The 22,521-nt window shown below is 46.3% G+C and overlaps 3 protein-coding genes and 1 long non-coding RNA gene across 6 annotated transcripts in view; 1 reads left to right on the top strand and 3 right to left on the bottom strand.

Annotated features, from left to right (window-relative positions):
• The window catches only part of LOC109522474 (olfactory receptor 2T11-like), a 57,622-nt gene extending 37,068 nt beyond the window's left edge, over nucleotides 1–20,554 (bottom strand). The window contains exon 1 of the mRNA XM_019881084.1: nucleotides 20,388–20,554. Within this exon, the coding sequence (XP_019736643.1) occupies nucleotides 20,388–20,540 (153 nt within the window). The 5' untranslated portion in view covers nucleotides 20,541–20,554. The remainder of the gene's footprint in view (nucleotides 1–20,387) is intronic.
• On the top strand, nucleotides 2,191–14,890 carry matn4 (matrilin 4). 3 transcript variants are annotated; one of them, XM_019881079.1, is made up of 17 exons: nucleotides 2,191–2,419; nucleotides 7,497–7,590; nucleotides 8,415–8,590; nucleotides 8,904–9,062; nucleotides 9,124–9,355; nucleotides 9,692–9,814; nucleotides 9,908–10,030; nucleotides 10,161–10,283; nucleotides 10,440–10,562; nucleotides 11,446–11,568; nucleotides 11,694–11,816; nucleotides 11,952–12,049; nucleotides 12,291–12,422; nucleotides 12,782–12,965; nucleotides 13,635–13,787; nucleotides 13,879–13,983; nucleotides 14,168–14,890. In XM_019881079.1, exons 1-17 carry the CDS (start codon nucleotides 2,405–2,407, stop codon nucleotides 14,224–14,226), a joined length of 2,145 nt encoding a protein of 714 aa, XP_019736638.1. In that variant the 5' UTR covers nucleotides 2,191–2,404; the 3' UTR covers nucleotides 14,227–14,890. The 3 variants fall into 3 exon arrangements, with proteins under 3 accessions (XP_019736638.1, XP_019736639.1, XP_019736637.1); XM_019881080.1 differs by lacking the exon at nucleotides 2,191–2,419 and adding an exon at nucleotides 3,059–3,313; XM_019881078.1 differs by lacking the exons at nucleotides 2,191–2,419; nucleotides 7,497–7,590 and adding an exon at nucleotides 7,101–7,251 and having other exon boundaries at nucleotides 8,395–8,590.
• Nucleotides 2,324–7,456, bottom strand: LOC109522477 (uncharacterized). The gene is made up of 2 exons (XR_002169573.1): nucleotides 7,101–7,456; nucleotides 2,324–2,469 (listed from the first exon to the last, which is right to left on the bottom strand). It is a non-coding gene; the product is annotated as an uncharacterized LOC109522477 (long non-coding RNA).
• On the bottom strand, nucleotides 15,114–16,106 carry or90a1 (odorant receptor, family 90, subfamily A, member 1). The gene has a single exon (XM_019881085.1). It carries the CDS (start codon nucleotides 16,101–16,103, stop codon nucleotides 15,225–15,227), a length of 879 nt encoding a protein of 292 aa, XP_019736644.1. The 5' UTR covers nucleotides 16,104–16,106; the 3' UTR covers nucleotides 15,114–15,224.
• Nucleotides 20,555–22,521: the final 1,967 nt, after the last annotated feature.

The following is a 22,521-nucleotide window of genomic DNA, read 5'->3' as shown; positions in this document are numbered from 1 at the left end:
ATCAGTCTCCAAATATTGCCGCCGATGTAAACACACGGAGGAGGACAGAAGAACCTGAAGACGCAACAACGGTGGGATGAAAACGCACACGAATGGACGCAAAATGACACGATGAAGGACATAATGAACACATGAACGGCATGATGAACACATGATGACCGTGTTCTGGTTGTTGTGGTGGTGATGGCAAATGTGGAGGCCCCCGAAACAAAAGACTGACAACCAGAAAGAAAGCGATGCACATGAAGACCACTAGAATGGACAAGATGAACACACGAACCTCTTCTCGTTGCCGTAAGACTTCTGAGCGACTTTGGCGTGCAATATGACGACGCTCTGGTGGTCGAGCGCTCCGCCTCGAGGCGCAAATGACTGGCAGGCTGGCTCCGCTCGTCTGATTGGATGAAGAGGGTCGTCAGTCACATTTTTCATGAATGTACTTTACAAATCACTCCAATTTGGACAAAAAGTATTGATTTTATTTTTGTCCATATGTGAGGTCAGAATCTACTCGTGTGAGGTTCTGCTCCACACCCAAACTCATCCAAGTGCGTCTTTATGACACATTCTTTCTTTCTTGGTGCACCAGGAACCCAAACAAGAACGTTTTGTCAACCTGAGTGGACGGGTTGTTTTCAGTCGGCGTCCACTTTGTAATCCTGAGAACATTCCCGCGCTCACGCACACAAGCGGGCTCCTGCTTGACCTTTGCATTCTTAACAGGGGCAAACCCTGCTGGGATGCTGGACATTGTCGCATTTTGTGTGTGTGTGTGTGTGTATGTGTGTGTGTGGTCAGTCACTAGGGTGCCAGATTTTGTCCAAATTAGACCTTCCCCTCCTGAAGGGTGAAAGGTTAACTATTTCACACCAGGACACCCAACAAAGAAAGGGGCACGGGAGCGAACAGCAAGAATCCCAGGAAAGACTTTGCTTGTATCGCTAAAGTCGCTAACATGGTTAACATCGTGACTGTCGCCCGTATTGTTTGTAATTCAAAAGGGAATTCAACCCAAAATTTCAAAAGGTTCTGTTCTTTTTAAATATGCATCCAGTGATCTGTCTGAGAATGCTGCTCTCATGTATATCAAATCATCTTTGAAATTTGACGCGCATACCGAAAATATTACACAACATGTTATAATGGAAAAAAAAGGAGTCTGGTGGATTCACATTAAAAGGGGACGTCAACCCCAAAATGTCCTTCACTAGAATATGTTCTATGCATCCTTGCTAGTCTAAACACGGCATTCTGATTAATATTGCGTTTGTGGAATATGAGGTAAGCAGCAAAAGCTACCCAATTTGTCCATCTCAGTGGCCATTTTTCTACTTGCTGTTGACTGAAAATGACATCACAGTTGCTCAGGGCTCAGGTAATGACCAATCATGTCTCACCCGTTTTCTGAAGCTGAACCGTAATGCGTATTGACCAGTTGTATGAACTTTTGAAAAAAAAATATGAAATTGACCAATTTGTGACTTATGATGTTTGGGCCCGACGCCAGCAATATGGACATTAGTTGTCCATACTCTTTTTTTTAAAACATTATTTTTAAATGTAAGTCGGGCGGCCCGGTGACCCAGTGGATAGCGTGTCGACCTCACAGTGCAGAGGACGTGGGTTCGATCCCGGCTCCGGCCTTCCTGTGTTTGCATGTTTTCCCCGGGCCTGCGTGGGTTTTCTTCGGGTACTCCGATTTCCTCCCGCATTCCAAAAACATGCATGACAGACTGACTGAACACTCTAAATTGTCCCTAGGTGTGAGTGTGAGCGTGGATGGTTCTTCGTATCTGTGTGCCCTGCGATTGGCTGGCAACCGGTTCAGGGTGCCCCCCGCCTCTTGCGAGAATAAAGTGGATCGGAATATGGATACATGGAAGTAAGTCCAACAAACTCTTTTTTTCAGTGTGGATTGTGACAGCCACAAAATAACCAAAGCGAAAACTCTTGGAGGGGGCGCAGGTTGTGAGATTCAGCTTTACTCTTCTTTTTGGGGTTATTTTAAAAAGTGCTCTTTATTGCAAAATGTGGAGAAATAGATACCGACTATGTTTTTAAAAAAATGCTCCGTGGACAAAGCAAAAAGTCAAGTCTTTTTTCTTTTTTTAAAGGTGGGTCATGTGCATGTGCGCAAGTGCGCGCGTACGTGAGGGTGGGCTGCTCTTATAACTGCGCATCGCCCCCGTCCGCCGCCACATTCCAGCACAAACGCTCCGGCCCTCCGCACAGTCCGCTATTGCAGCACACTCGGATAAATGCTGCGCACCTCCCTGTGAGCCGAGCCGGACTTTGCGTGCACCTGCCCGTGTGCGTGTGTGTGTTTGTGTGCGTGTGTGTGTGTGTGTGTGTGTGGAATAGGACATTTTTTTCACGCGTGTGCATCCCACCTGTCCCAGCCCACATGCGCGTCCAGCAGGTGAGTGACCGCCTCGGTTTGGAAGTGAGCAGACTGATGCAGGGAAACGTCTGGAACACATTTCGGAAGGGAAAAAGTTTCGGTTTGCTGTACTTTCCTGCCGTCGGGCGGAATTCTCACATCTCCAAAATTGCTTTCCAAGAACGACCCCTGCTTCATCCCCCATCGTCCAAAAATGCCTTGGTCAACAATTTGAAAACACAAAAAAAACAACGGTGGGGATCAATTTGTGAACAAAAAAATGGAACCAATTTGAGAGGTCCAACAATTCATTAACACCTTCAAATGAATGAACAACCATTTTGAGAATCGAGGAATCATTCGGCGACACCTTAAAATGGTCCAAACCTCCCAATCTTTGCCTCTCAACTAGAAATATCCTCCAATATCGAAAATTATTTTTTTCCCCCCCCAAAAAGAGACATTTGATGTTGCCAAACAACCAGCAACATTTTGGCCAATTTTCTGACAGATGTTACAGCCTATACCAGGAATTGTATCACTTAGATTTGATATCAGGTCATGTTGTTGAATAAACAAATGCAATTATCAATATTTGTTGTTTTTTAAAAAAAATCTGAATCATGAATTCATCCCAAACATGATGGGCAGATTACTCGATGACCAAAAGAGCAAAAGAGTTACTCGTCAGCGGTGGTTCAGCGAGATGTGTCCAAACTCTTGTTAGACTGTCAGGTTCACAAGGTGACCTGGAGGTGATGACCCCAGTCCAACGCCCCCCCCCCCCCCACACACACACACACACACATCAAGGGAGACGGGAAGACGGTGAGAAAGCAAAGAGTGAGACAGTGATTTTGCAGTGAGCCAGTGAGAGACAGAAATGCAGCGAGACGGTCATCGACATTTCTTGAGGCAGCGGGAAGGCAGACGGTGAGACAATAAGATGAGACATGCATGAGACAGTCACAAAGACACGCGGTGAAATGTTCTGAGATGCCGTGAGATCGCGTGACTGACGTGCAGCGATACAGGGAGATTCAGTCAGTTGTGAGAGAGACACACGCAGCGAGACAGTGAGCAAGACGTGTCGCGATAAAGCTGGCAGTGAGACATTCCGACTTGCTGTGAGATAGCGAGAGAGACACACGCGACGAGACGAAGTGATATTCAGGGAGACAGTCGTGAAACATGAGCGGTGAGACAATTCGAAGCAGTGAGATCATGAGACGGACGTGCTGTGAGACAGACACGCGGCGAGACATTCATGAAGACATGCTGCGAGACACGCCATCGGGACAGTTGGCGGGACGCCGCCAGAGCAGACGGCGACGTGCGATCCAACCTTGGCGTGCGTCTTCCATGGCGGCCGCCAGCTCGCCCATCATGGTGGCCGCGTCCATTTGACGCGGCCTAGCTCACGTCGTCCTCAAGAAGAAGAAGAAGAAGAAGACACGGAAGCAAGCTCGGAAGCTTCTCAAGCTTGTCTGCCTCCTGTCAAGAACTTCTGGTTCTTCTTCTTCTCGCTTGCTCACGTCTTCGCTCCACCGTTGATCATTAACTAGCAAGTGATGTGTGTGTGTGTGTGTGTGTGTGTGTGTGTGTGTGTGTGTGTGTGTGTGTGTGCGTGTAAAGTATATGCATTTGTGTGTGTGCGTGCGTGCGTGTACAAAAACGTGTTTGTCTGAGTGTGAGACTGAGTGTGTGATACTTTGTACTGCGTGCATGAGTGTGTGTGTCTTTGTGCGTTTGTGTATACAAACATACAGTAGATAGTCAGCTGTCAGCTTCTCACGCCGTTCCTTCTGGTCAAACACAGTAAAGAACCTTCGCAACTATTCTGTGACGATGGTTAAGAATGTTTAGACTCGTGTCGCAGGGGGCCCTGGTGAAGGGAGCCGCCCCCCAGCTTTGTGGGAGGGGGCCCGCGTTGTCACGGCAACGCGACGGAAGTTAGCTTAAGCAGCTCAACAAACAACACAAAGCACCAACAAGCAACGCAAGAAAAGCCAGCGAGAGCTGACACACAACATCCGTTTTTTTGATCCGCTTATTGTCACGAGGGTCGCGGGGCGTGCTGGAGCCTATCCCAGCTGCCTTCGGGCAGGAGGCACGGGACACTCTGAACCGGTTGCCAGCCAATCGCAGGGCATACAGAGACGAACAACCATCCACGCTCGCACTTCACAGTTAGGGACAATTTTGAGTGTTCAATCAGCCTGCCATGCATGTTTTTGGAATGTGGGAGGACACCGGAGTATCCGGAGAAAACCCGACACACGATAACAGAATCAAAATCATAAGGCAAAATGAGAACACAACCAGCACTCAAACCAGAAGCAAAACCAGAATGAGAAGCAAAAGAAGCACTTGACTGGAACCAAAACACAACCAGAACCTGAGTCTAAACAAGAACAAAAACAGAATCAAAAGAAGAAAATGAAAAAGGACAATACTCTGCAAAAGAACTGGAATGGGACCCTAAATGAGAATAGAAACCAGAACAGTAATCAGAATCCCAACTAAAACCAAAACAGAAGAATTTGAACAACAGAAACAAGAACCACAACCAGAAGAAAAACAAACAACTGGAGAGACCAAAACGACACGAACCATAAACAGGATTCAAAGCAGATCCAAAACCAGAATCAGAAACAAAAGAAGAACCTGAACTCCAACAAAAAAACGAAACCATTCCCTAAATGGGAATGCACCGATCCATTTTCTAATGCGCTTATCCTCACGAGGGTCGCGGGAACCACAATTACAAAAGGTTCCGAGAGAGGAAACTTAAAAAGGACAAAACCCCGCACAAGAACCATAACCTGACCCAAAGCAAGAATCAAAACCAGATCACTAACAAGCATAACAATCCAAACCAAGACCAGAAGAAGAATCTGAATTAGAATCTAAACCAGAAGCACAGCCAGAAGAAAAACAAACCAACCAAGCTGCGAAACCCAAACAAGGACACTGACCACAGAGAGGAATCAAGGCAGAACCAAAGCCAAAATCAGAACCAAAAGAAGAAGATGATCATCGATTAGTCGCCAATTACTTTTCGCACCTCCAATGTTAGCGCTTTAATGGAATGTGCCTGTATCACATGCTAGCATTCCGTTGGCGCCGGAATGGGTGACTTTAGGACTCGACGGGCGTTGGGTGTCCTGGCGGCTGCGGTCCAGTCACCACCCACATCCCACCGCCCTCTTTTGCAGAACACGGAGGGTGCGTTTCCATGGCGACGGAGGTCCAGGCTTCAACGGGTGAATGCAAAGGTTTGTTGATAGCGCGCGGATGTCAGGCAGACCTCGGTCTCGCTCGTCTTGTCGGCCGCTCGTGCCAACGTCAACAAACGGCGCTCACCTCTGACCCCGGCGAGAACACGGTGTTCTCTTCTTCTTCCCTTCCGTTTGTGCTAGCATGTACAGTATTGTTGCTATTACTTGTGTGGCGCGCTACATTGTTGACAATGCCGTTTGCAAACAATCCCTGCTTCCTAATTTCTGCAGGACGTATGGATTTTGATCATGTGGGCTGAGGGCAGTGTTTCTCAAATAGTGGGGCGCGCCCCCCTGAGGCTCCCTCAAGGGGGGCGCGTTTGACCTCAGGAAACATGCTTTTTTATTTTTTTACTGTCCTAGAATAAAGTGCAGTTACACCTCCACTACATTAGGGGGCAGTGGCGCTCTCATTGGCAGAGTGTGCGCAGGGAGCATTCGAAGGGAGGAAATATGACAAAGCGTATGTAGCGCTTGGGATTTTTGCGCTTGCGAAAATAGGGATTTTTTTTTTAAATCTAATCTACTATGTAGTTGACTTTAGGGCTGAAAGAATGACTCGAATACTCCCTCATTTCTGTCGAGGAATTTTCAAACAGTGGATGATATAGTTGACCCTCAGGGTGAAATGATAAATCGATTACTTTGATATCGCGCCCAAATCAAACAGTACCCGGCCCCTCCACAGTGCATAGAGAGCGATTCCCTCCACAGGCGCTAACTTTGGATTTTTTTTTTCACCCTGAAAGATTGTATTTGATGATAAATGAATGTGTGAGTGTGTTCAGCAGGATGGTAGCACGTTGGCATGTGGTGGGGGCAGACAGGAAGGGGTCACGGAGAGCAGGGTGGGGGGGCTTTCTAAGGCCTCTTTGTGCTCCGCACACACACATGCACACACATGTGGCGTTATGTTATGGGTGAAAGGAACTGCGTCTTGTTTTTCTAGGAATTGTAACGCCTGGATGTGTTTTAAAAGGGGGATGTACGTATGAGGTGAAATGCATTTTGTTATTCAGGTGTAAAATTAAGCGTTGAAGTAGGGCTGCACTTAACAATCGTTTTCATCATCGAGCCATCGATCCATTGCGATGGTCAACACATGTTTTGGCACCAAGAAAGTTGCAAGGGTTTTGGGGTATTTTGATGTTACTGAATCCCAAAACGGTTTGTCCAAATTGTTTTTGAGATGTTCCACGTATTTGTCATCTTCCCATCCAAATGATTGTGTTTGATGCACTTTTTGCGCAAGTGCCTGCCGACGGCCTGCTTGGAGCAAAAGCAGAACTTTGGCTGAGTGACCGAAGGAGCCGGCAGGAAGCAAGAGTTGGCGGCCAGGAAATGTGAGCAGATGTGAGCCGAGAAGCAGACAAGCGGACGGACAAGCGCTCTTTGTTTTTTGGGACTGGAGCGCTCATGACGTGACTGCGATCGCTCACCTTTGTCATCCGCTGCCATGAAGCTCAGTTCAGGAGCGCCAAGGCGTTCCTGCGGCAGCTGTTTTCACGTTTCTATTTACGAGGGGGCAGGACCGGAATGTTCACCGTCGTTGTCTGGAATTCTCCGGCAGCTTCTCATCAGCAGCGAAAAACCCAAAACATTTTTCAACGTTAACGACTGAGACGTTGATGGGGTAGAAAGAGGCCATCTGGGAATATGCGCAAATGTTTACATGAACACAACTTTTTACACATTCTCTTCCCTTTCACAGGTGTCCCAATAATGTTGTTCACACATCTGTGTCCCAATAACTTTGTCCAAATGTCCATTTGAGCCCAAATGTTTGCCCAAGCACCGCTTTTGCAGTTAAACCCCGATGATGCTTTGTGTTGCAGTCAGCTGTTGCCATGACAATGAGGCGTATGGGTGCAGGCGTCGCCTTGGTGCTGCTCAGCATGGCCGCTATCACCACCGCCCGGCCCAAAGCAGGTCAAAACAGATTATTAGATTAAAATTTGAAGGATGTACACTATTTTACTCTTTATATATATATTGGAATGACATTGAACAGTGTTAGTATGGCTACAAAGTCTGCCTTTTTGGCTTTGACGTTCACAAATGCTCCAAGTGAGATTATTTGATAGCATTTCCACCCCCCCCCCCCAAAAAAATATCCTAAACGTTTCCCCAGCACAGAAGGATTTGTAGCCACTGGGAAAACGGACAATTGCAATCCGTTCTGTGATGAGCGTCCAGTTGAATGTCAGCACATTCCTCCACGATTAGTTATTTCCTGTTTGTCTGGAATGTTCACATGTGAGCCAACAGGGGGCGCCCGCACATAATGTTATCACGATACCTTCTTAAGAATATACGCTTCCGTATGACAACACTTTATTTGACAACAATAATATCAGGATACCATGACACCAATATCACAATTCTATGATAGCCGTGATATTGTGATACTTTAACGACAATAATATCAAAATACGTTGTTTAAACGATATCAAACTACTTAGATACACTTTGATAACAGGGATATTGTCACAATAATTAGATTAATATTAAAATTAAAAATTACAATGAGATAAACAATATACTTTGAGACCAGTATTCTCATGATACTCTGAGAACAATACTATCATGATACTTTGACAATGATAATATCAAAACTTCCTGTTTGTCTGGCTATAGCAACAGTTTGCCAACTGGGGGCGCTGCCACTGCAAGGAAACCAAATTTCAGTCCAAATGGAGAAAAAAAAACAAAACAAAGAAACTGCGCCTTGTTACCATTGTGTCTTGCTGCAGTTTCTGAGCACAAGTGCCAGTCAGGCCCGGTGGACCTGGTGTTCCTGATCGATAGCTCGCGCAGCGTCCGACCTCACGAGTTCGAGACAATGCGGAAGTTCATGATCGACATCCTGGACACGCTCAACGTCGGACTCAACGCCACCCGAGTGGGCGTGGTCCAATACTCCAGTCAGGTGAGCGCTTGCTAATTCGACACTTCGGATGTTCGCAACAAATGTACGGTGAAGCTTCAGCTTGTTCGGGGATTTTTTTTTTCCAACATAGCATCTTCTCCTAAAGGACGAAGGAATTCTTTTTTTTTTTTTTTTTTTTAACATTTATAAAGTTTTTAAAAGAAAGTAACATGAGCAAATTCAATTGAATGAGTTTACAAATGTACAGGCTGTGTTGACAATTTGGCCATTTTAGTGACTTTTTTGACCATTCCAGCCATTTTACCCAATGTGGCCTTCTTTGAGAATATAAAGAACATCTTGGTCTTTTTAGGTCCGCAACGAGTTCTCGTTGAACTCTTATGGCACCATGTCCAGTATGGTGGACGCCATCCACCGCATCGTCCCCCTGGCGCAGGGCACCATGACGGGCCTGGCGATCCGCTACATCATCAACAACGCCTTCAACCTAGAGCAAGGCGACAGACCCCAGGTAAGGCATGCACGCATGCGCTGCCCATGGTCTCTTTGATGACATTTCACCCGTCTGTCAGGTGCCCAATGTGGCGGTGATCGTGACAGACGGACGTCCTCAGGACCGTGTGGCGGAGGTGGCGGCCGAGGCTCGCCAGAAAGGCATTGAGATCTTTGCTGTGGGCGTGGCCCGGGCTGACATGGCGTCCCTCAGGGCCATGGCGTCCCCACCCTTCGAGGACCATGTCTTCCTGGTGGAGACCTTTGACCTCATCCACCAGTTTGGACTTCAGTTCCAGGATAAACTCTGCGGTGAGAAGTCTGCACCCGTCAAAGATCCTCTAGCTCCACACCAGACCATAATATCCAACAAGGAAATGTTCCATTGCCATCTTTGACAACGCTATTGTGATATTTCAATGGCACTTTGACAAGAAAAATATTTCGATACATTGACAACGATATCATAATACTATTAGAATTTCACGTTTCTTTCACAACAATATAAGGATACTTTGAAAACGATAATATCGCAAAACTTGAAAGATATCCCTCTACTTTGACATCCAACAATATCCCTGATACTCCGACAATAGCGTTGTTGTTGATATTGTGACGTAGTTGATGTTGTTGTTGTCGTTCTTGCAGGTATGGATCTGTGTGTGGAGACTGAGCATGGCTGTGAGCACATTTGTGAAAGTTCTCCAGGTTCTTTCCACTGCCTCTGCCTGCCCGGTTACATGCTCAATGACGACGACAAGACCTGCACAGGTGAGCGCCATGATGAAGATTATAAGAATAACAATCGCGATAAGATGATAAGAATAACCATTGCGATAATCAACGTGTGTGCGTGTGTGGCAGCCATCGACTTGTGCGCTGAAGGAAAACACGACTGCGAGCAGATCTGCGTGAGCACTCCGGGCGCCTTCACGTGCGACTGCAACCCTGGCTTTGCGCTCAACCTCGACAAGAAGACGTGCACCAGTACGTCCCTTTTGCTGTCCCTTTGGAATTTACGTCCCAATACTTTTGCCCACCTGCAAAAAAATATATATAATGTGTCCATTGCATCATAAATGTTGTTGTGCTCTCTTTGTGTGTTTGTGTTGCTCAGTGTTGGACTTTTGTTCCCTTGGTAATCACACGTGTGAGCACGAATGTGTGAGTGTGCTCAACGGATTCCAGTGCCGCTGCAAAGATGGATACCGGCTGATGGACGACGGCGTCGCCTGCCAGGGTGACACAAATGCAAACATTTTGGACTTGGCTTTTGCCGCATTTGACTTTTGATGTTTAACAGTATTTGTCAGATGCCACTCGCCGTTGCTCAAGTGCTCAAGTAAAATGTATGCTTTTTTTTTTTTGTACGTGCGTGCGTGCGTGTTTGTTGCAGCAATCGACTTGTGCGCCGATGGCGAACACGACTGTGCGCAGATCTGTGTGAGCTCTCCTGGCGTCTTCATGTGCGACTGCAACCAGGGCTTCACGCTCAACCAGGACAAGAAGACATGCACGCGTACGTCCGCATGCACGCACACGTACACACACACTCACACATACACAAATTTTTTTTTCTTCCACACACATAGTGAACATTCCCAGTACAAAAACAAACTGCGAGCTTCATCCGAACATGAACGATAAATGATATTGACATGTTAACAGTTAGCGTAGATAGGTGTAGTTTTACAAGCCAGTTTGAAGAGCAGAACAATTCGTAATTGTAATCCTCATCGGTAATATATTCTTTATCCTCTGCAAAAAAAAAAGACTTCTACTACTGCAACTTACCAAGTCACAGTCCTGTAGAAGAAGTCAAATTCTTCTTTTTGTACTGTATGTTTTGTGCATGTCTGTATTATGCTGCCTCCTGCTGGCCAAGGCTGTCTGAGCGGTTGCAACACAATGAAGCCGTAAATCATGACACAAGACAATCAAATTTCTTTCCGTTTTATTCAATGAAGTTGTTGTTATTATCAGGTACAATTTTTGTAGAGTGGAGAAATAAACAAAATCACAAAAAATATATTTTTTTCGGGAGTAGTGGCGGTTGTAGCAGGAATGGAACAGATGAATGGCATCATTCAAACATGGGGAAAGATGATTTGTGATCTGAGTGTCATAGACTGAATTCAAGCCGTATCTGAAGGCGCAAGACGGCCGCAGCGCTGGGGAGACACAAAGACATCAGCAAATCTTCGTAGTGCATGGAAATGTCTACTCAACTCTGTCGATGATTGTGACCAGATTTCGCATTTCTCAAGTTGATCTTGAAGAGGTGCAACAAATCATCAATTAATTGACCAATGTGTGTGTGTGTGTGTGTGTGTGTGTGTGTGTGTGTGTGTGTGTGTGTGTGTGTGTGTGTGTGTGTGTGTGTGTGTGTGCGCGTTTGGCAGCCATTGACCTGTGCGCCGAAGGCAAACACGACTGTGAGCAGATCTGCGTGAGCTCTCCCGGCGCCTTCACGTGCGACTGCAACCAAGGCTTCGCGCTCAACCAGGACAAGAAGACGTGCACGCGTACGTATGCGTTCACCAAATTGGACAAATATGTCCAATTTTTATTGTTGGTTTATTCATGGACATATGTAGTCATTTGCCCATGAGTTGATTTGCATCTTTATTTCTTTTCATTGTTTTTTCAGAATTGGACATGTGTAACTCGCTGGATCACGGATGCGAGCATCGCTGCGTGAGTACGCCGGGCTCGTATTACTGCGTCTGTCCCGATGGACAACTCCTGCAGGAGGACGGCAAGAGCTGCGGAAGTAAGGGCACACACTCACACTCGCACGCATGCTCACACAGACGGCACACAACACAATCACGCGTGCATTAAGTCCATACGCAGAAGACACACATGCACTCAGCTAATTGTCGCTACGACCGTTGCGGCGTTTCAGCGTGCAAGTCGGCCGTCATCGACCTGGTGCTGCTGATCGACGGTTCCAAGAGCGTCCGCCCTCACAACTTCGAGCTGGTCAAAAAGTTTGTCAACGAGGTGACACCGCCCGCCCGCTGCGAGTCTTTCCTGATCGTGCGCCCGCTCATTCTTCTCTCAACTTCATATATCAAATTAGCGGGAAAGATTCAACACAAGGCAACAGTTTCGATTTGAAATCACCGAGTGATTTGGGCCTCGGGAACAACGATGACTCGTCGGCTGACTGTCGACTCCCGAATGGCGACTCGGGATTTTGTCCAAGGTGCGATTTGACGTCGATTTGCCGTCCCTTCGTCAGGTGGTGGACACGCTGGACGTGTCGGAGCACGGCACTCGGGTGGGCCTGGTCCAGTACTCCAGCCGGGTCAGGACCGAGTTCACCCTAAACCAGTTCCAAAGCGCGGACGACATCAAGGCTGCTGTTATGAAGGTCAACTTCCTCTTATGGGCTTTTATTGTGAAATGGCGAAAGACTAGAGCGGGAATAGAAGGAAGGATTATGTGTTTTATTTTGAAATGTGTTGGATTGAACACATATAAGCAGTATTTGACTTTGCTCTGAAACGGATAGCGTACATGAAGGAAGGATGACTTTTATTATGACATGTTGATGTGGAATGTTAAATGTTGTACTGTACGCGAAACGAACGAGAAAAGCCTCATTTGGACACAGAATGAGAGTCGAGACAGAACGAGTTTATTTTGATGGTCTCCATGTAGAAGGGAAGACTTTTATTTTGACATCTAGATGGAGAGTGTATTCTTTTGTTGTATGTGCATCGGGCATAGATGGCTTACATGGAGAAGGGCACGATGACGGGCATGGCGCTGCAGCACATGTTGGAGAGTAGCTTCTCGGAGGCGGAAGGGGCCAGACCGCCGGCCCGCGGGATTCCCAGGATCGGACTGGTGTTCACCGACGGGCGTTCGCAGGACGACATCAGCGAGTTCGCCAAGAAGGCCAAACAAGCCGGTCGGAGCCAGACACTGCCAATCCACTTCTTCTTTCCTTCTCGCCTGCTTCCCATTTTCTTTCCGTACGTGAGCTAACTTCTTCCTGTTTGCTTCCAGTCCACTTCCTGTTTCCTATTCATCCGCTTCCTGTTTTCTCTCATCTGCCACCCAACTCCTTCCCGTTTGCTTTCCATTGGCTGCCCGCTTCTATTCCTTCATGTTTGATTTCTTGTTGCTTCCTGTTGGTTTTGCGTCTGTTTCCTTTTTGCTCCCAGTTTCTTCTCTCTTGTGTCGCTTTACCTCCCAATTTGCTTGCCACTTTTTTCCCCCATTGCGTTTGATTCCTTTTTGCTTCCGTTAATTTAGTTTGCCATTGGCTTCCTGTTGAGCTGCTTCCAGTTCTCATTTGCTCACATTTTTTCTCCCATTTTCTTCCCATTTACTTGCAGTCACCCACCTGTTAGGGTCCCATTTCTGTCTTTGAATCTTGATTTCCTTGCATTCGCTTTTTTTTTTAACTTGTTGTTTCTGAGTGCTTCCTTCCTGTTTTCTTTCCCACCGCTTTCCCCTTTTTGCTTCCCATTTTGATCCATGTTGCTTCTGTTTTTTTTCCCACATTTGCATACTAATTTGCTTTTGCCTCATATCATGTCGGAATGCTGACTGTACGATGTTGGCTTGCCGCCAGGCATTATCATGTACGCGGTGGGCGTCGGCAAAGCGTTGGAGGAGGAGCTTCGCGAGATCGCCTCGGAGCCTCTGGAGAAGCATTTCTTCTATGCCTCCGACTTCACCGCCATCAGCACCATCGCGCTCAACCTTAAACTAAACGTGTGTCCAGGTACTAAAAAAAAAAAAAAAAAAAAAAGTTAAAAGTGGCAGTGAAAAGCTTGGCAATGGTTTTCCTGGCTGATTTGCATCGGCATCCACAGAGGAAAGTCAAGGTGAGATCGAGGTGAAGGACCCGTGCGCCTGCGAAAACCTGGTGGAGTTCCAGCAAGCCACCATAAGCAACCTGGACCGCATCACGCAGTCGCATATCCTTTTCATGCAAGCCGCTCTGCTTTTCATCAACACCGCATTCCCCTTTTACGCAGAGTTCCGAGGTATCTGACTAGTGAAACATGCTCTGGAGACTTGGCAAGGAGACGTGGTATCTATTCACCTCTTGACCTGTTGATTGGCCACCGAGGTTTTGCTCCTTAGCGTCTGGGCTTCCACTGACGGCAATGAGCGCCCGACTGGTGCAGCTGGAGCAGCAGCTGCTTAACAGGAAGTGATGCGCAGGAAGCGGGAAGACAGCTTGGGTCTTGCCACCCACCCCCCTCGTGGCAAGAGAGACGCCGCAGGATCAACAACAACGACGACAACGGCGGCAAGGACAACAGTGAGGAGGACAGCAACCGAAGCATGAAGCAGAACAACAACAATGACAAAGCGAACTAACAAAGACATCATCATCAACAACAAGAATCGGAATTCTGATTCTGATTCTGCACAGTGACATCAACAGGAAGAAGAGCAGCAGCAACACCAGTCGCAACGACAACAAGAGCAACAGCAAGAACAACACAGCAACGACAACAACGAGATCAAGGACAACAAATCAACAATGACAACAACAAACAAGAAGCCTTGAGGACTTCCCACTTGCGTTTCTCCTTTTGTAGCGTGCGTTATTCTGGAAGCGAAGTATAGGAAGTCCTGTTGTTTTTACAATTTTGGGGCGAAACGTTTACTTTTGATGGTTGTCAAGATGACGACCACTCGACCATTCAAACCTCCAACGTGACTTTTTCTGCGACCGTGATAAGGAAAGTTTGCATGTGTGTGGATCACAGAAAGAGAAACATGTAACTTTTGTATGAAAAATATTTGGATAATGTTTTGGTTTTCCATATTTGTGACATATGCACCAAACACCAATAAACAACTTACAAATACTTTTGTGATTTGACAGCAGTACTGGTAGGCGGAGCTACGTCTCTAATCTAATTTGAAACCTTAACTCAGGGCTGGAAACATCACAAATGAAGGACAGTACATGAAGGGAGACAGAATTTATTGAGCGAGTGTCCGAGCAATGGATAAAACCCAAATATTGTAGAGTACAGTGTAACCGTGTTACACATCCCTAATTACCAAAAATGAAGATGGGCTAAGATAGAAAGAAAAATAATGAAATGTTTTTATTCATGTAAAAAAAAATAAATAAATAAAAATAAAATAAAACAATGTGGAGAAAACCAAGCCATACGAATCAAATCAATCCAAAGAGTTAGCGGAAGTTTTCCCCTGGGCGCCGTCTCCTGGGCTTGCGTGACGCGAAGCAGGATCTCTGAGTCTCATCAAGGTGCCTGCGGAACTTGTCGTCGCGGAGGCCGTAGACCACAGGGCTGAGGAAGCGAGGCAGGATGTTGACCAGCAGGTAGCCCACGTAGCGGATCTCCCGAATGTGGCCTGGGAACACCAGGATCAGCAGCAGCTCCACGCCGGGCGACACGTAGGACAGCAGGCACATGGCCAGCTGGATGCCGTGCAGCAGGACCGTGTTGCGGGCCCTCTCGGCCAGACACTTCTGGGCTGAGGCGCAGCGCGCCGCCATCAGAATCTTGATGTAGGTGAACAGCAGCGTGAGCAAGACGCACAGGAAATAGAAGCAATCAAAAGCGATGCGCTTGTACATCATGGCGGGACTCGGAAAGACGTTGGCGCGCAGGCAGAAGACATAGCCCAGGAAGTAGCCCGGGGGCTCGTTAGCCAGGGTCACAAAGAGGTCGGTGATGTCAGGGGCCACGCTGATGAACCAGATGAGCAGCACGGTCAGGTAGGTCCTCCGGACCGTGCACATCTGATGGTGCCTCAGAGGCCTGCAGATGGCCACGTAGCGCTCCAACGCCATGGCGGCCAGATTGAGCGGCGTGTTCCTGGTGCTGAACACTGTGAGCAGGATGAACACGCAGCACAGGGACACGCGGATGCGGTACACGATGTAGCTGAGCAGGAACAGGGTGATGCTGAAACTCAGCTGAGCGCTGTCGTTGATCACCATGTGGATGAACAGGATGTAGCGGGGCTCCTCGTGAAATGTCTGCGCCGCCCCGGGCAACAACATCAGTGGCGATATCAGTGTTATTGTCAACAACCACATCAACATTATGATGACAAAATAGACATATAAAGACATCGAGACATGCTTGCTGGACTCATTAAAGAGCTGTTTTCAATCCTAGGATCATCTATTCTTCATATGATTAATCACCGTCCCCTCTGGCACTCGACCTACAGCTTTTAATACAACCGTCATTGGACCTTCAAGTCCTTTCTGCACTGCACTCGCTCAGTGTGAAAGAAAGACAGTTTTGGGGTTTTGTGTGTGTGTGTGTGTGTGTGTGTGTGTGTGTGTGTGTGTGTGTGTGTGTGTGTGTGTGTGTGTGTGTACGTGTGTGTGTGTACGTGTGTGTGTGTACGTGTGTGTGCGTGTACCTGGTGCTTGAAGAAGGTGGCGAGCAAGGAGGCATTGATATATGTGAGCAAGGCCCACAGAACAACCACAAGGAAGTTTTTCACCATTGCGGAGACAAAACTGTCCCTCAAAACCACCTAGGACACACACACACACACACACACACACACACACACACACACACACACACACACACACACACACACACACAAAATGGTGGACAGGCAAAAATGCAGGATGTAGCCTACTCAAGAAACAAAAAAAAAAACAAAATAAAGCAAACATGACATTTGGAATCAGAAATACTCAATTAACCAAAGTCACCTTAAAAAAATAAGATACAAATATCAGACAAAAACCAGAAATAAACTCACTCACTCACTCACTCACTCAACTGTGAACATGACAAGACAGACGCGGACACAACAAGCAGCAACAGAACAAAGACTTTACGAGACCAGGGAACCAAATGCGAGCAAACTGACGAGACAACGAGGAGCACCCGGCCAAGACACAAGTGGCGTCAGGAGCTGATTGGAAAACACGAGAGACCGGCAAGATGAGAACAACTGGGCACACAGATAACACAGGAACAAAAGGATGGAGAAATGGTGGCTTAACTAAAAACAAAAACACAGACTATGATTCCTGATGGTGTTACTTGGAATCTTTGTATACACACAAACACACACACACACACACACACACACACACATACATAAAAATCTTTGAATGTTTTGGAAGCGAAGTTGTGAGTGTGACTGTTACCTGCGGTGGCAAGGTTGCGTTGTCTGAAGAGTTCATGCTGCTGCTGGAGAAGGTAGAAGAACAAATAGGAAATCAAAGATGAACTGAAAATCAACAATGCGTCATTATTAACAACCACGCCAATCGTTCACCACCCATAAAGGGACTTGATCATGATCCCAATGAAAGATGGTGAACGGCAAAGAAATATTTGTGCGCGAACGCGTGTTTATAAGGGAAAAAAAGTGGCCGGTGTGATGTCACACACGGGGCGGGTGCAGCCTCCTTCTCAGCAACGGCAAATGGCTGCAATCACAATATTATTTCGACACAATATGTGACACAATATTATTTCGAGGCCGCAGATTGAAATTCAGCAACAAACAGCATATCAGCAACAGTTTGTGACAAAATAAAATGCTTTCAACAACTTTTTGGCTTAAAAACATTCAGACGAAACACAAAATTTCAAGATGATTAAATAAATTCTCTAGGATGAGTTTGTTAAAATATTAAAAGGCCCAAAATGGCGCCGAATTCCAAAATAGTCAAAATGGCGGACTTCCCATTCGATTTAGCAGATGGCACCAAAGGGTTTTTGTTGATCTTGGGCTGTTGCATATGCCTCTCAATTCTCACAGATCTTGGTGTGAAACATACAACCGGGAATGCTTGGTGAAAAAAATCTGTAGGGGGCGCTTCTGAGCCATTTGTTGAAAATCGCACAAGAAATCTCTAAAATAATGATTTGCCTTTCCAAGCTCCTATATTTTGTTCTTCTACTTCTTCCTTTCATAACTCTGCTGCTGTGAATTGGGAATTTCTCCATTGCGATACGAATAAAAGATTTCTTATCTTATCTTATCTTATTTTTATCCGTGCAAATTTTCATCAGTTTTCACCCAGGTTCAAACACTCAAAAACAGCGTAATTTGTCTTAGCAAAGAGTGCATTGTGTTTGTGGATACATGCACACTCACACAAAAAGAATAAATCGTGTTTTCATCGTGTCCAGTATGATTATTATTTTTTTAGATAAAACAAAGCATAATATTACAAGTGTGTGTGGAGATGTTGACATTTATTTTTATTTTCTGAGTTCATTTACAAACCTGAGCTCATGTTTTCAACCGTTTCAAATGTGTTTTTCTTTCATAATATTAAAATCTCAATAAACAGTCGTAGGGCAGCAAAAACATTGTAAACTATTGTAAAACAGTTGCAAACTGCAAAAGCCTGCTTGCAATTCATTATTTATTGTTGTAAGCCTTCGCCCGGGTACACACATAAAGATTTTTTGAATCTGAAGAGATTTTTTTTTACTTTGAAAGACCTGACAAATAAAGATAAAAAAATTAAAAATGGGGCATTTAACAGTTTTGGTCATAATTTGGGTGTGTGTGGGGGGTGGAGGGCAGGTGGGGGGGGGTGCTAGAATAGTATCAACACAAAGCACCACACACGAAGGTCCCCTTCCACTCGTGTGTAATCACACGTGATCTCACGAAGAAGAAGAGAAGCTTGTGCCAATGTTACCCGAGTGTTTCCGAAAATGGCCGGAGCACAGTGAAATAATCAGTGACATCTAGCGTTAAAAACAGATTGAAACGGCGCTTTCGAAGTACATTCTGCACTCCCACTTTCCTGCGCTTGGGTCCATCACGTTCCCCTTCACGTCAGTGCCAGCAAAGACCACTCCCGTGGCACTTTCTGTTGCTACATGATGTTGTTGAAAGGTCTGTAATTGTGTTCATGTTCGGTTCTGTTCTTGTATTTGGATGATCTGAGCTTTTTCTGGGGGCGCATGCCATATCAGGATGAGTCACCGTGAGGTGCAGTCCTGCAAATGAGGTAGTGTTTGAGGTACTTCCTGAAGCACTTGTCCCTCACACCATATATGATGGGGCTGATAGAGCGGGGCCACACTTGAACAATGATGTAGCAGGCGAACAGTGAGTCCGAGTAGTTTTTGGGGAAGACGCGCAGTAGCGCGTCCTTGACCAAAGGCACAGCATACGTGGTCATACACAGCAGAACCTGAACGCCGTGCAGGACGATGGTCCTCCGAGCCTTCTTGGCATCCTTGCTGGCCGTTTGGGCCGTGAACAGGATCTTGAAGTACGTGAAGAAGATGACCGACCACACGATGACCAGGTAGACGATGTAGGTGATGTCCCGCTTTTGGATCAACATCGGGCTGGGGAAGGCCGTCTCTCGGAGGCAGAAAATTTGGGACGAGAAGAAGTCCGTCCGTTTGGTGGCCAACGTGACGAAGAGGTCCGGGAAGGCGGAAATGACGCTAATGGTGAAAATCAAGGTGATGAGGAGCAGAGTCCTCCTGACCGTGCAGATGTGAGCGTGGTGAAGCGGAAGACGCACGGCCACATAGCATTCGCCTGCCATGCACGCCAGGATGAGGGGCGTGTTCTCGGTGGTGATGATGGCCATTAGGATGAAAGGGGCGCACGACAACACGGTGATCCTGTAGAGGGCGTAGCTGATGACGAACAAGGTGATGCCCACACTCATCTGGATCATGTCGTTCACAACCAGGGTGAAGAACAGGATGTAGCGTGGGTTGTAGTAGAAGATCTGGAAGACAGCGAGTTGGAACAAGTTGACGCTCGATCGTAGCTCAGCCTAACAGCAAAAAGGGGGTAAACATCCATCCAACCATTCATTTTCTAATCCGCTTATCCTCACGAAGGTCGCGGAGCGTGCTGGAGCCTATGCCAGCTGTCTTCGGGCAGTAGGCAGGGTACACCCCGAACCTGGTTGCCAGCCAATCACAGAGGGGACAAACAGCCGAAGTCAAAACATCATCAATCTCACATACTCCTCACCAAACGATGTGTTCCTCAAGGTTCTGTTCTCGGCCTTGTCCTTCTTTTCCCACTTGGTCGAATATCCAGAAAAAAAAATGTTATGGGTTCCACTGTAACCCAGATGCCACCCAGCCAAACCCTTAAGCATGTCCCTGAAAGCTTTGTGGAAACCACAACCTGCTTTTAGTTCAACTTCTGCCAATTAAATAGCACTTAAAACTGAGCTTTTCACACTCAGGAGACAACCAACCTAAAAATCAAAAGACCAAATGCCCCTTCAGAGGGTGTTCTTCAAGGCTCTGTTCTCAGCCTTGTCTTCAATTCAATTTGATTTTATTTATATCGAGCCACATCACAACACAAGGTGTCTCCGGGCACTGTAAACATGGAGCAGGTTCACTACCTGGTGCTTGCAGAAGGTGTACATGAGGCTGACGTTGATGTAGTTGATTGACAGCCCGATGGCGAGCACCACCACATTCTTGACCACTGCTTTGCTGAGCGAGTCTCGGTACTGGATGACCACGCTCGTGTTGGCCAAAGCAGCGTCCGCCATCTTGACATACGCACGCACACTAACAATAACAGCGGAAAAAATTATTAAACCTAAGAGTCATTCCAAAATGTGGAGGGTGGGTCACAATTCAAACTTTGATCCAGGTTACTAAAATCTTGTAAATCAATTGATGGAGTAGGCTAGTGTCACGGTATATTCAGCATTTGTGACAAAAATCTGGTACACATTTCATGAATGTAGTCATTATTTATTGTAAAAATTTCACATTGAACATCTTTCCTGCTTCAAGCTTAGCAAAGCATATTCTGGGAAAAAAAAATATTGAAATTTCAAAAAGCTGTTTATCACAGTTATAATCACATAGAAAGCATATGGATGTGATTACAAGGTAACAAGACAAAAGTGAACGTAAGGCATATTAAGACCAAGTATAATATCATTCATTGTAACAATAAAATAAACCTGCCATTTGACTTCATCACCCTCTCTGCAGAAAATCAATACAGGAAATGAATTAAGATGTAAAGCCGATCAGGGAAAAAAGAAGAATAAAATAAGCAAACTGAGAAATGACACATCAACAAATACACTTCATGAACACTGGGCAGGCAGAGAAAAAAACAAGCACACACTTCTTTCAATCATTATGTTATTAGTTACTATTATTATTATTATTTTATCATTAATATGATTGGTGTCAGTCTCAAGTTGAAACAATAAAAACGATATGTGTGGACCACAACCTGTTTCAAGCACAAGATAAAGATAATAATAATGATTATTATAATATAATAATATTAATAGTAATAATATAGTGAAATGAGACATCCAGATGTTTCCGTAATATGCAGAGACCCGGGAGGGCTACAATGAAGACTCCACTCTTACGCAAATATGAATCATAAACTACTATACTATATTTCCGCAACGTGTATAGAAGAAGACTAAAAGATGAAGCGGATACTCACCCGTGTCAGGACGCACCTCTGACCCCCCCGCCCGCCAGCCAGCCATCTTTTATAGCCGAAAGCCACACACACACACACACACACACACACACACACACACACGCACACACACACACACACACACACATACACACACACACACGCACACACTCGAATGTGTTGTCATCTACAGGGTGACATGAAGAATGACGTGTTCCCTCATGAGATCCGCCATGCGTTTTACATGGCGGCTGCTTTGCGTTGGCTCGGTGCCAGTTTGTCAGTGTATCAGGTGTGTGGTTATCTGCCATGTCTGAACATGATTGTTATTAGAATGAATAAGTGTTGTGAAATATGATCGTTGTAGTGAAGCGGTGGTCATGCAAAGGTCTGAAAATCGCAGCAGCAGCGGGCCTCCGACAGCAAACCAGCATGCCTCCTACTACAACTACTGTTGATCATCACAATAACCACCGCTCCTACATAAGGCTCCAGCACACCCACGACCTGGGCTTCTGATAATGGATGGATGATTTTTATTTGATTTGCTTCAGTCACGGTTGTCGACTGGTTAGCACCGCCGCCTCACAGTGCACAGAGGTGCAGGGTTTGAATCTGACTTCGGCCTTCCTGTGTGGAGTTTGCATGTTCTCCCCGAGCCTGCGTGGGTTTTCTCTGGGTGCTCCAGTTTCCGCCCACATTCCAAAACCATGCCCGACAGGTTAATGGAACACTCTAAATTGTCCCGAGGTGTGATTGTGACCGCGAATGATTGTTTGTCTATGTGTGCCCTGCGATTGGCTGGCAAGCAGTTCAGGGTGTCCTCCGCCTACTACCCGAAGACAGCTGGGATCGGCTCCAGCGCGCGGGCGACCCTTGTGAGGATAAGCAGATCTGAAAATGGATGGATGGATGGATGGATGGATGGATGGATGGATGGATGGATGGATGGATGGATGGATGGATGGATGGATGGATGGATGGATGGATGGATGGATGGATGGATGGATGGATGGATGGATGGATGGATGGATGGATGGATGGATGGATGGATGGATGGATGGATGGATGGA

This window comes from Hippocampus comes, unplaced genomic scaffold, assembly GCF_001891065.2.
Source record: "Hippocampus comes isolate QL1 unplaced genomic scaffold, H_comes_QL1_v1.1 scaffold68, whole genome shotgun sequence".
Taxonomy (NCBI): domain Eukaryota; kingdom Metazoa; phylum Chordata; class Actinopteri; order Syngnathiformes; family Syngnathidae; genus Hippocampus; species Hippocampus comes.
The sequence above is the reverse complement of the archived record's forward strand: the minus strand, read 5'-3'. Positions and strand labels throughout refer to the sequence as shown.

Excerpts from the sequence above, each read along its gene's own strand:
- matn4 (XM_019881078.1), top strand. The coding sequence starts at position 7,118 with ATGAAGCTCAGTTCAGGAGCGCCAAGGCGTTCCTGCGGCAGCTGTTTT. Across the intron at positions 10,031-10,160 it reads CGACAAGAAGACGTGCACCA|TGTTGGACTTTTGTTCCCTT; the intron begins GTACGTCCCTTT and ends TGTGTTGCTCAG. Across the intron at positions 10,284-10,439 it reads CGACGGCGTCGCCTGCCAGG|CAATCGACTTGTGCGCCGAT; the intron begins GTGACACAAATG and ends TGTTTGTTGCAG.
- or90a1 (XM_019881085.1), bottom strand. The coding sequence starts at position 16,103 with ATGTTGATGTGGTTGTTGACAATAACACTGATATCGCCACTGATGTTG.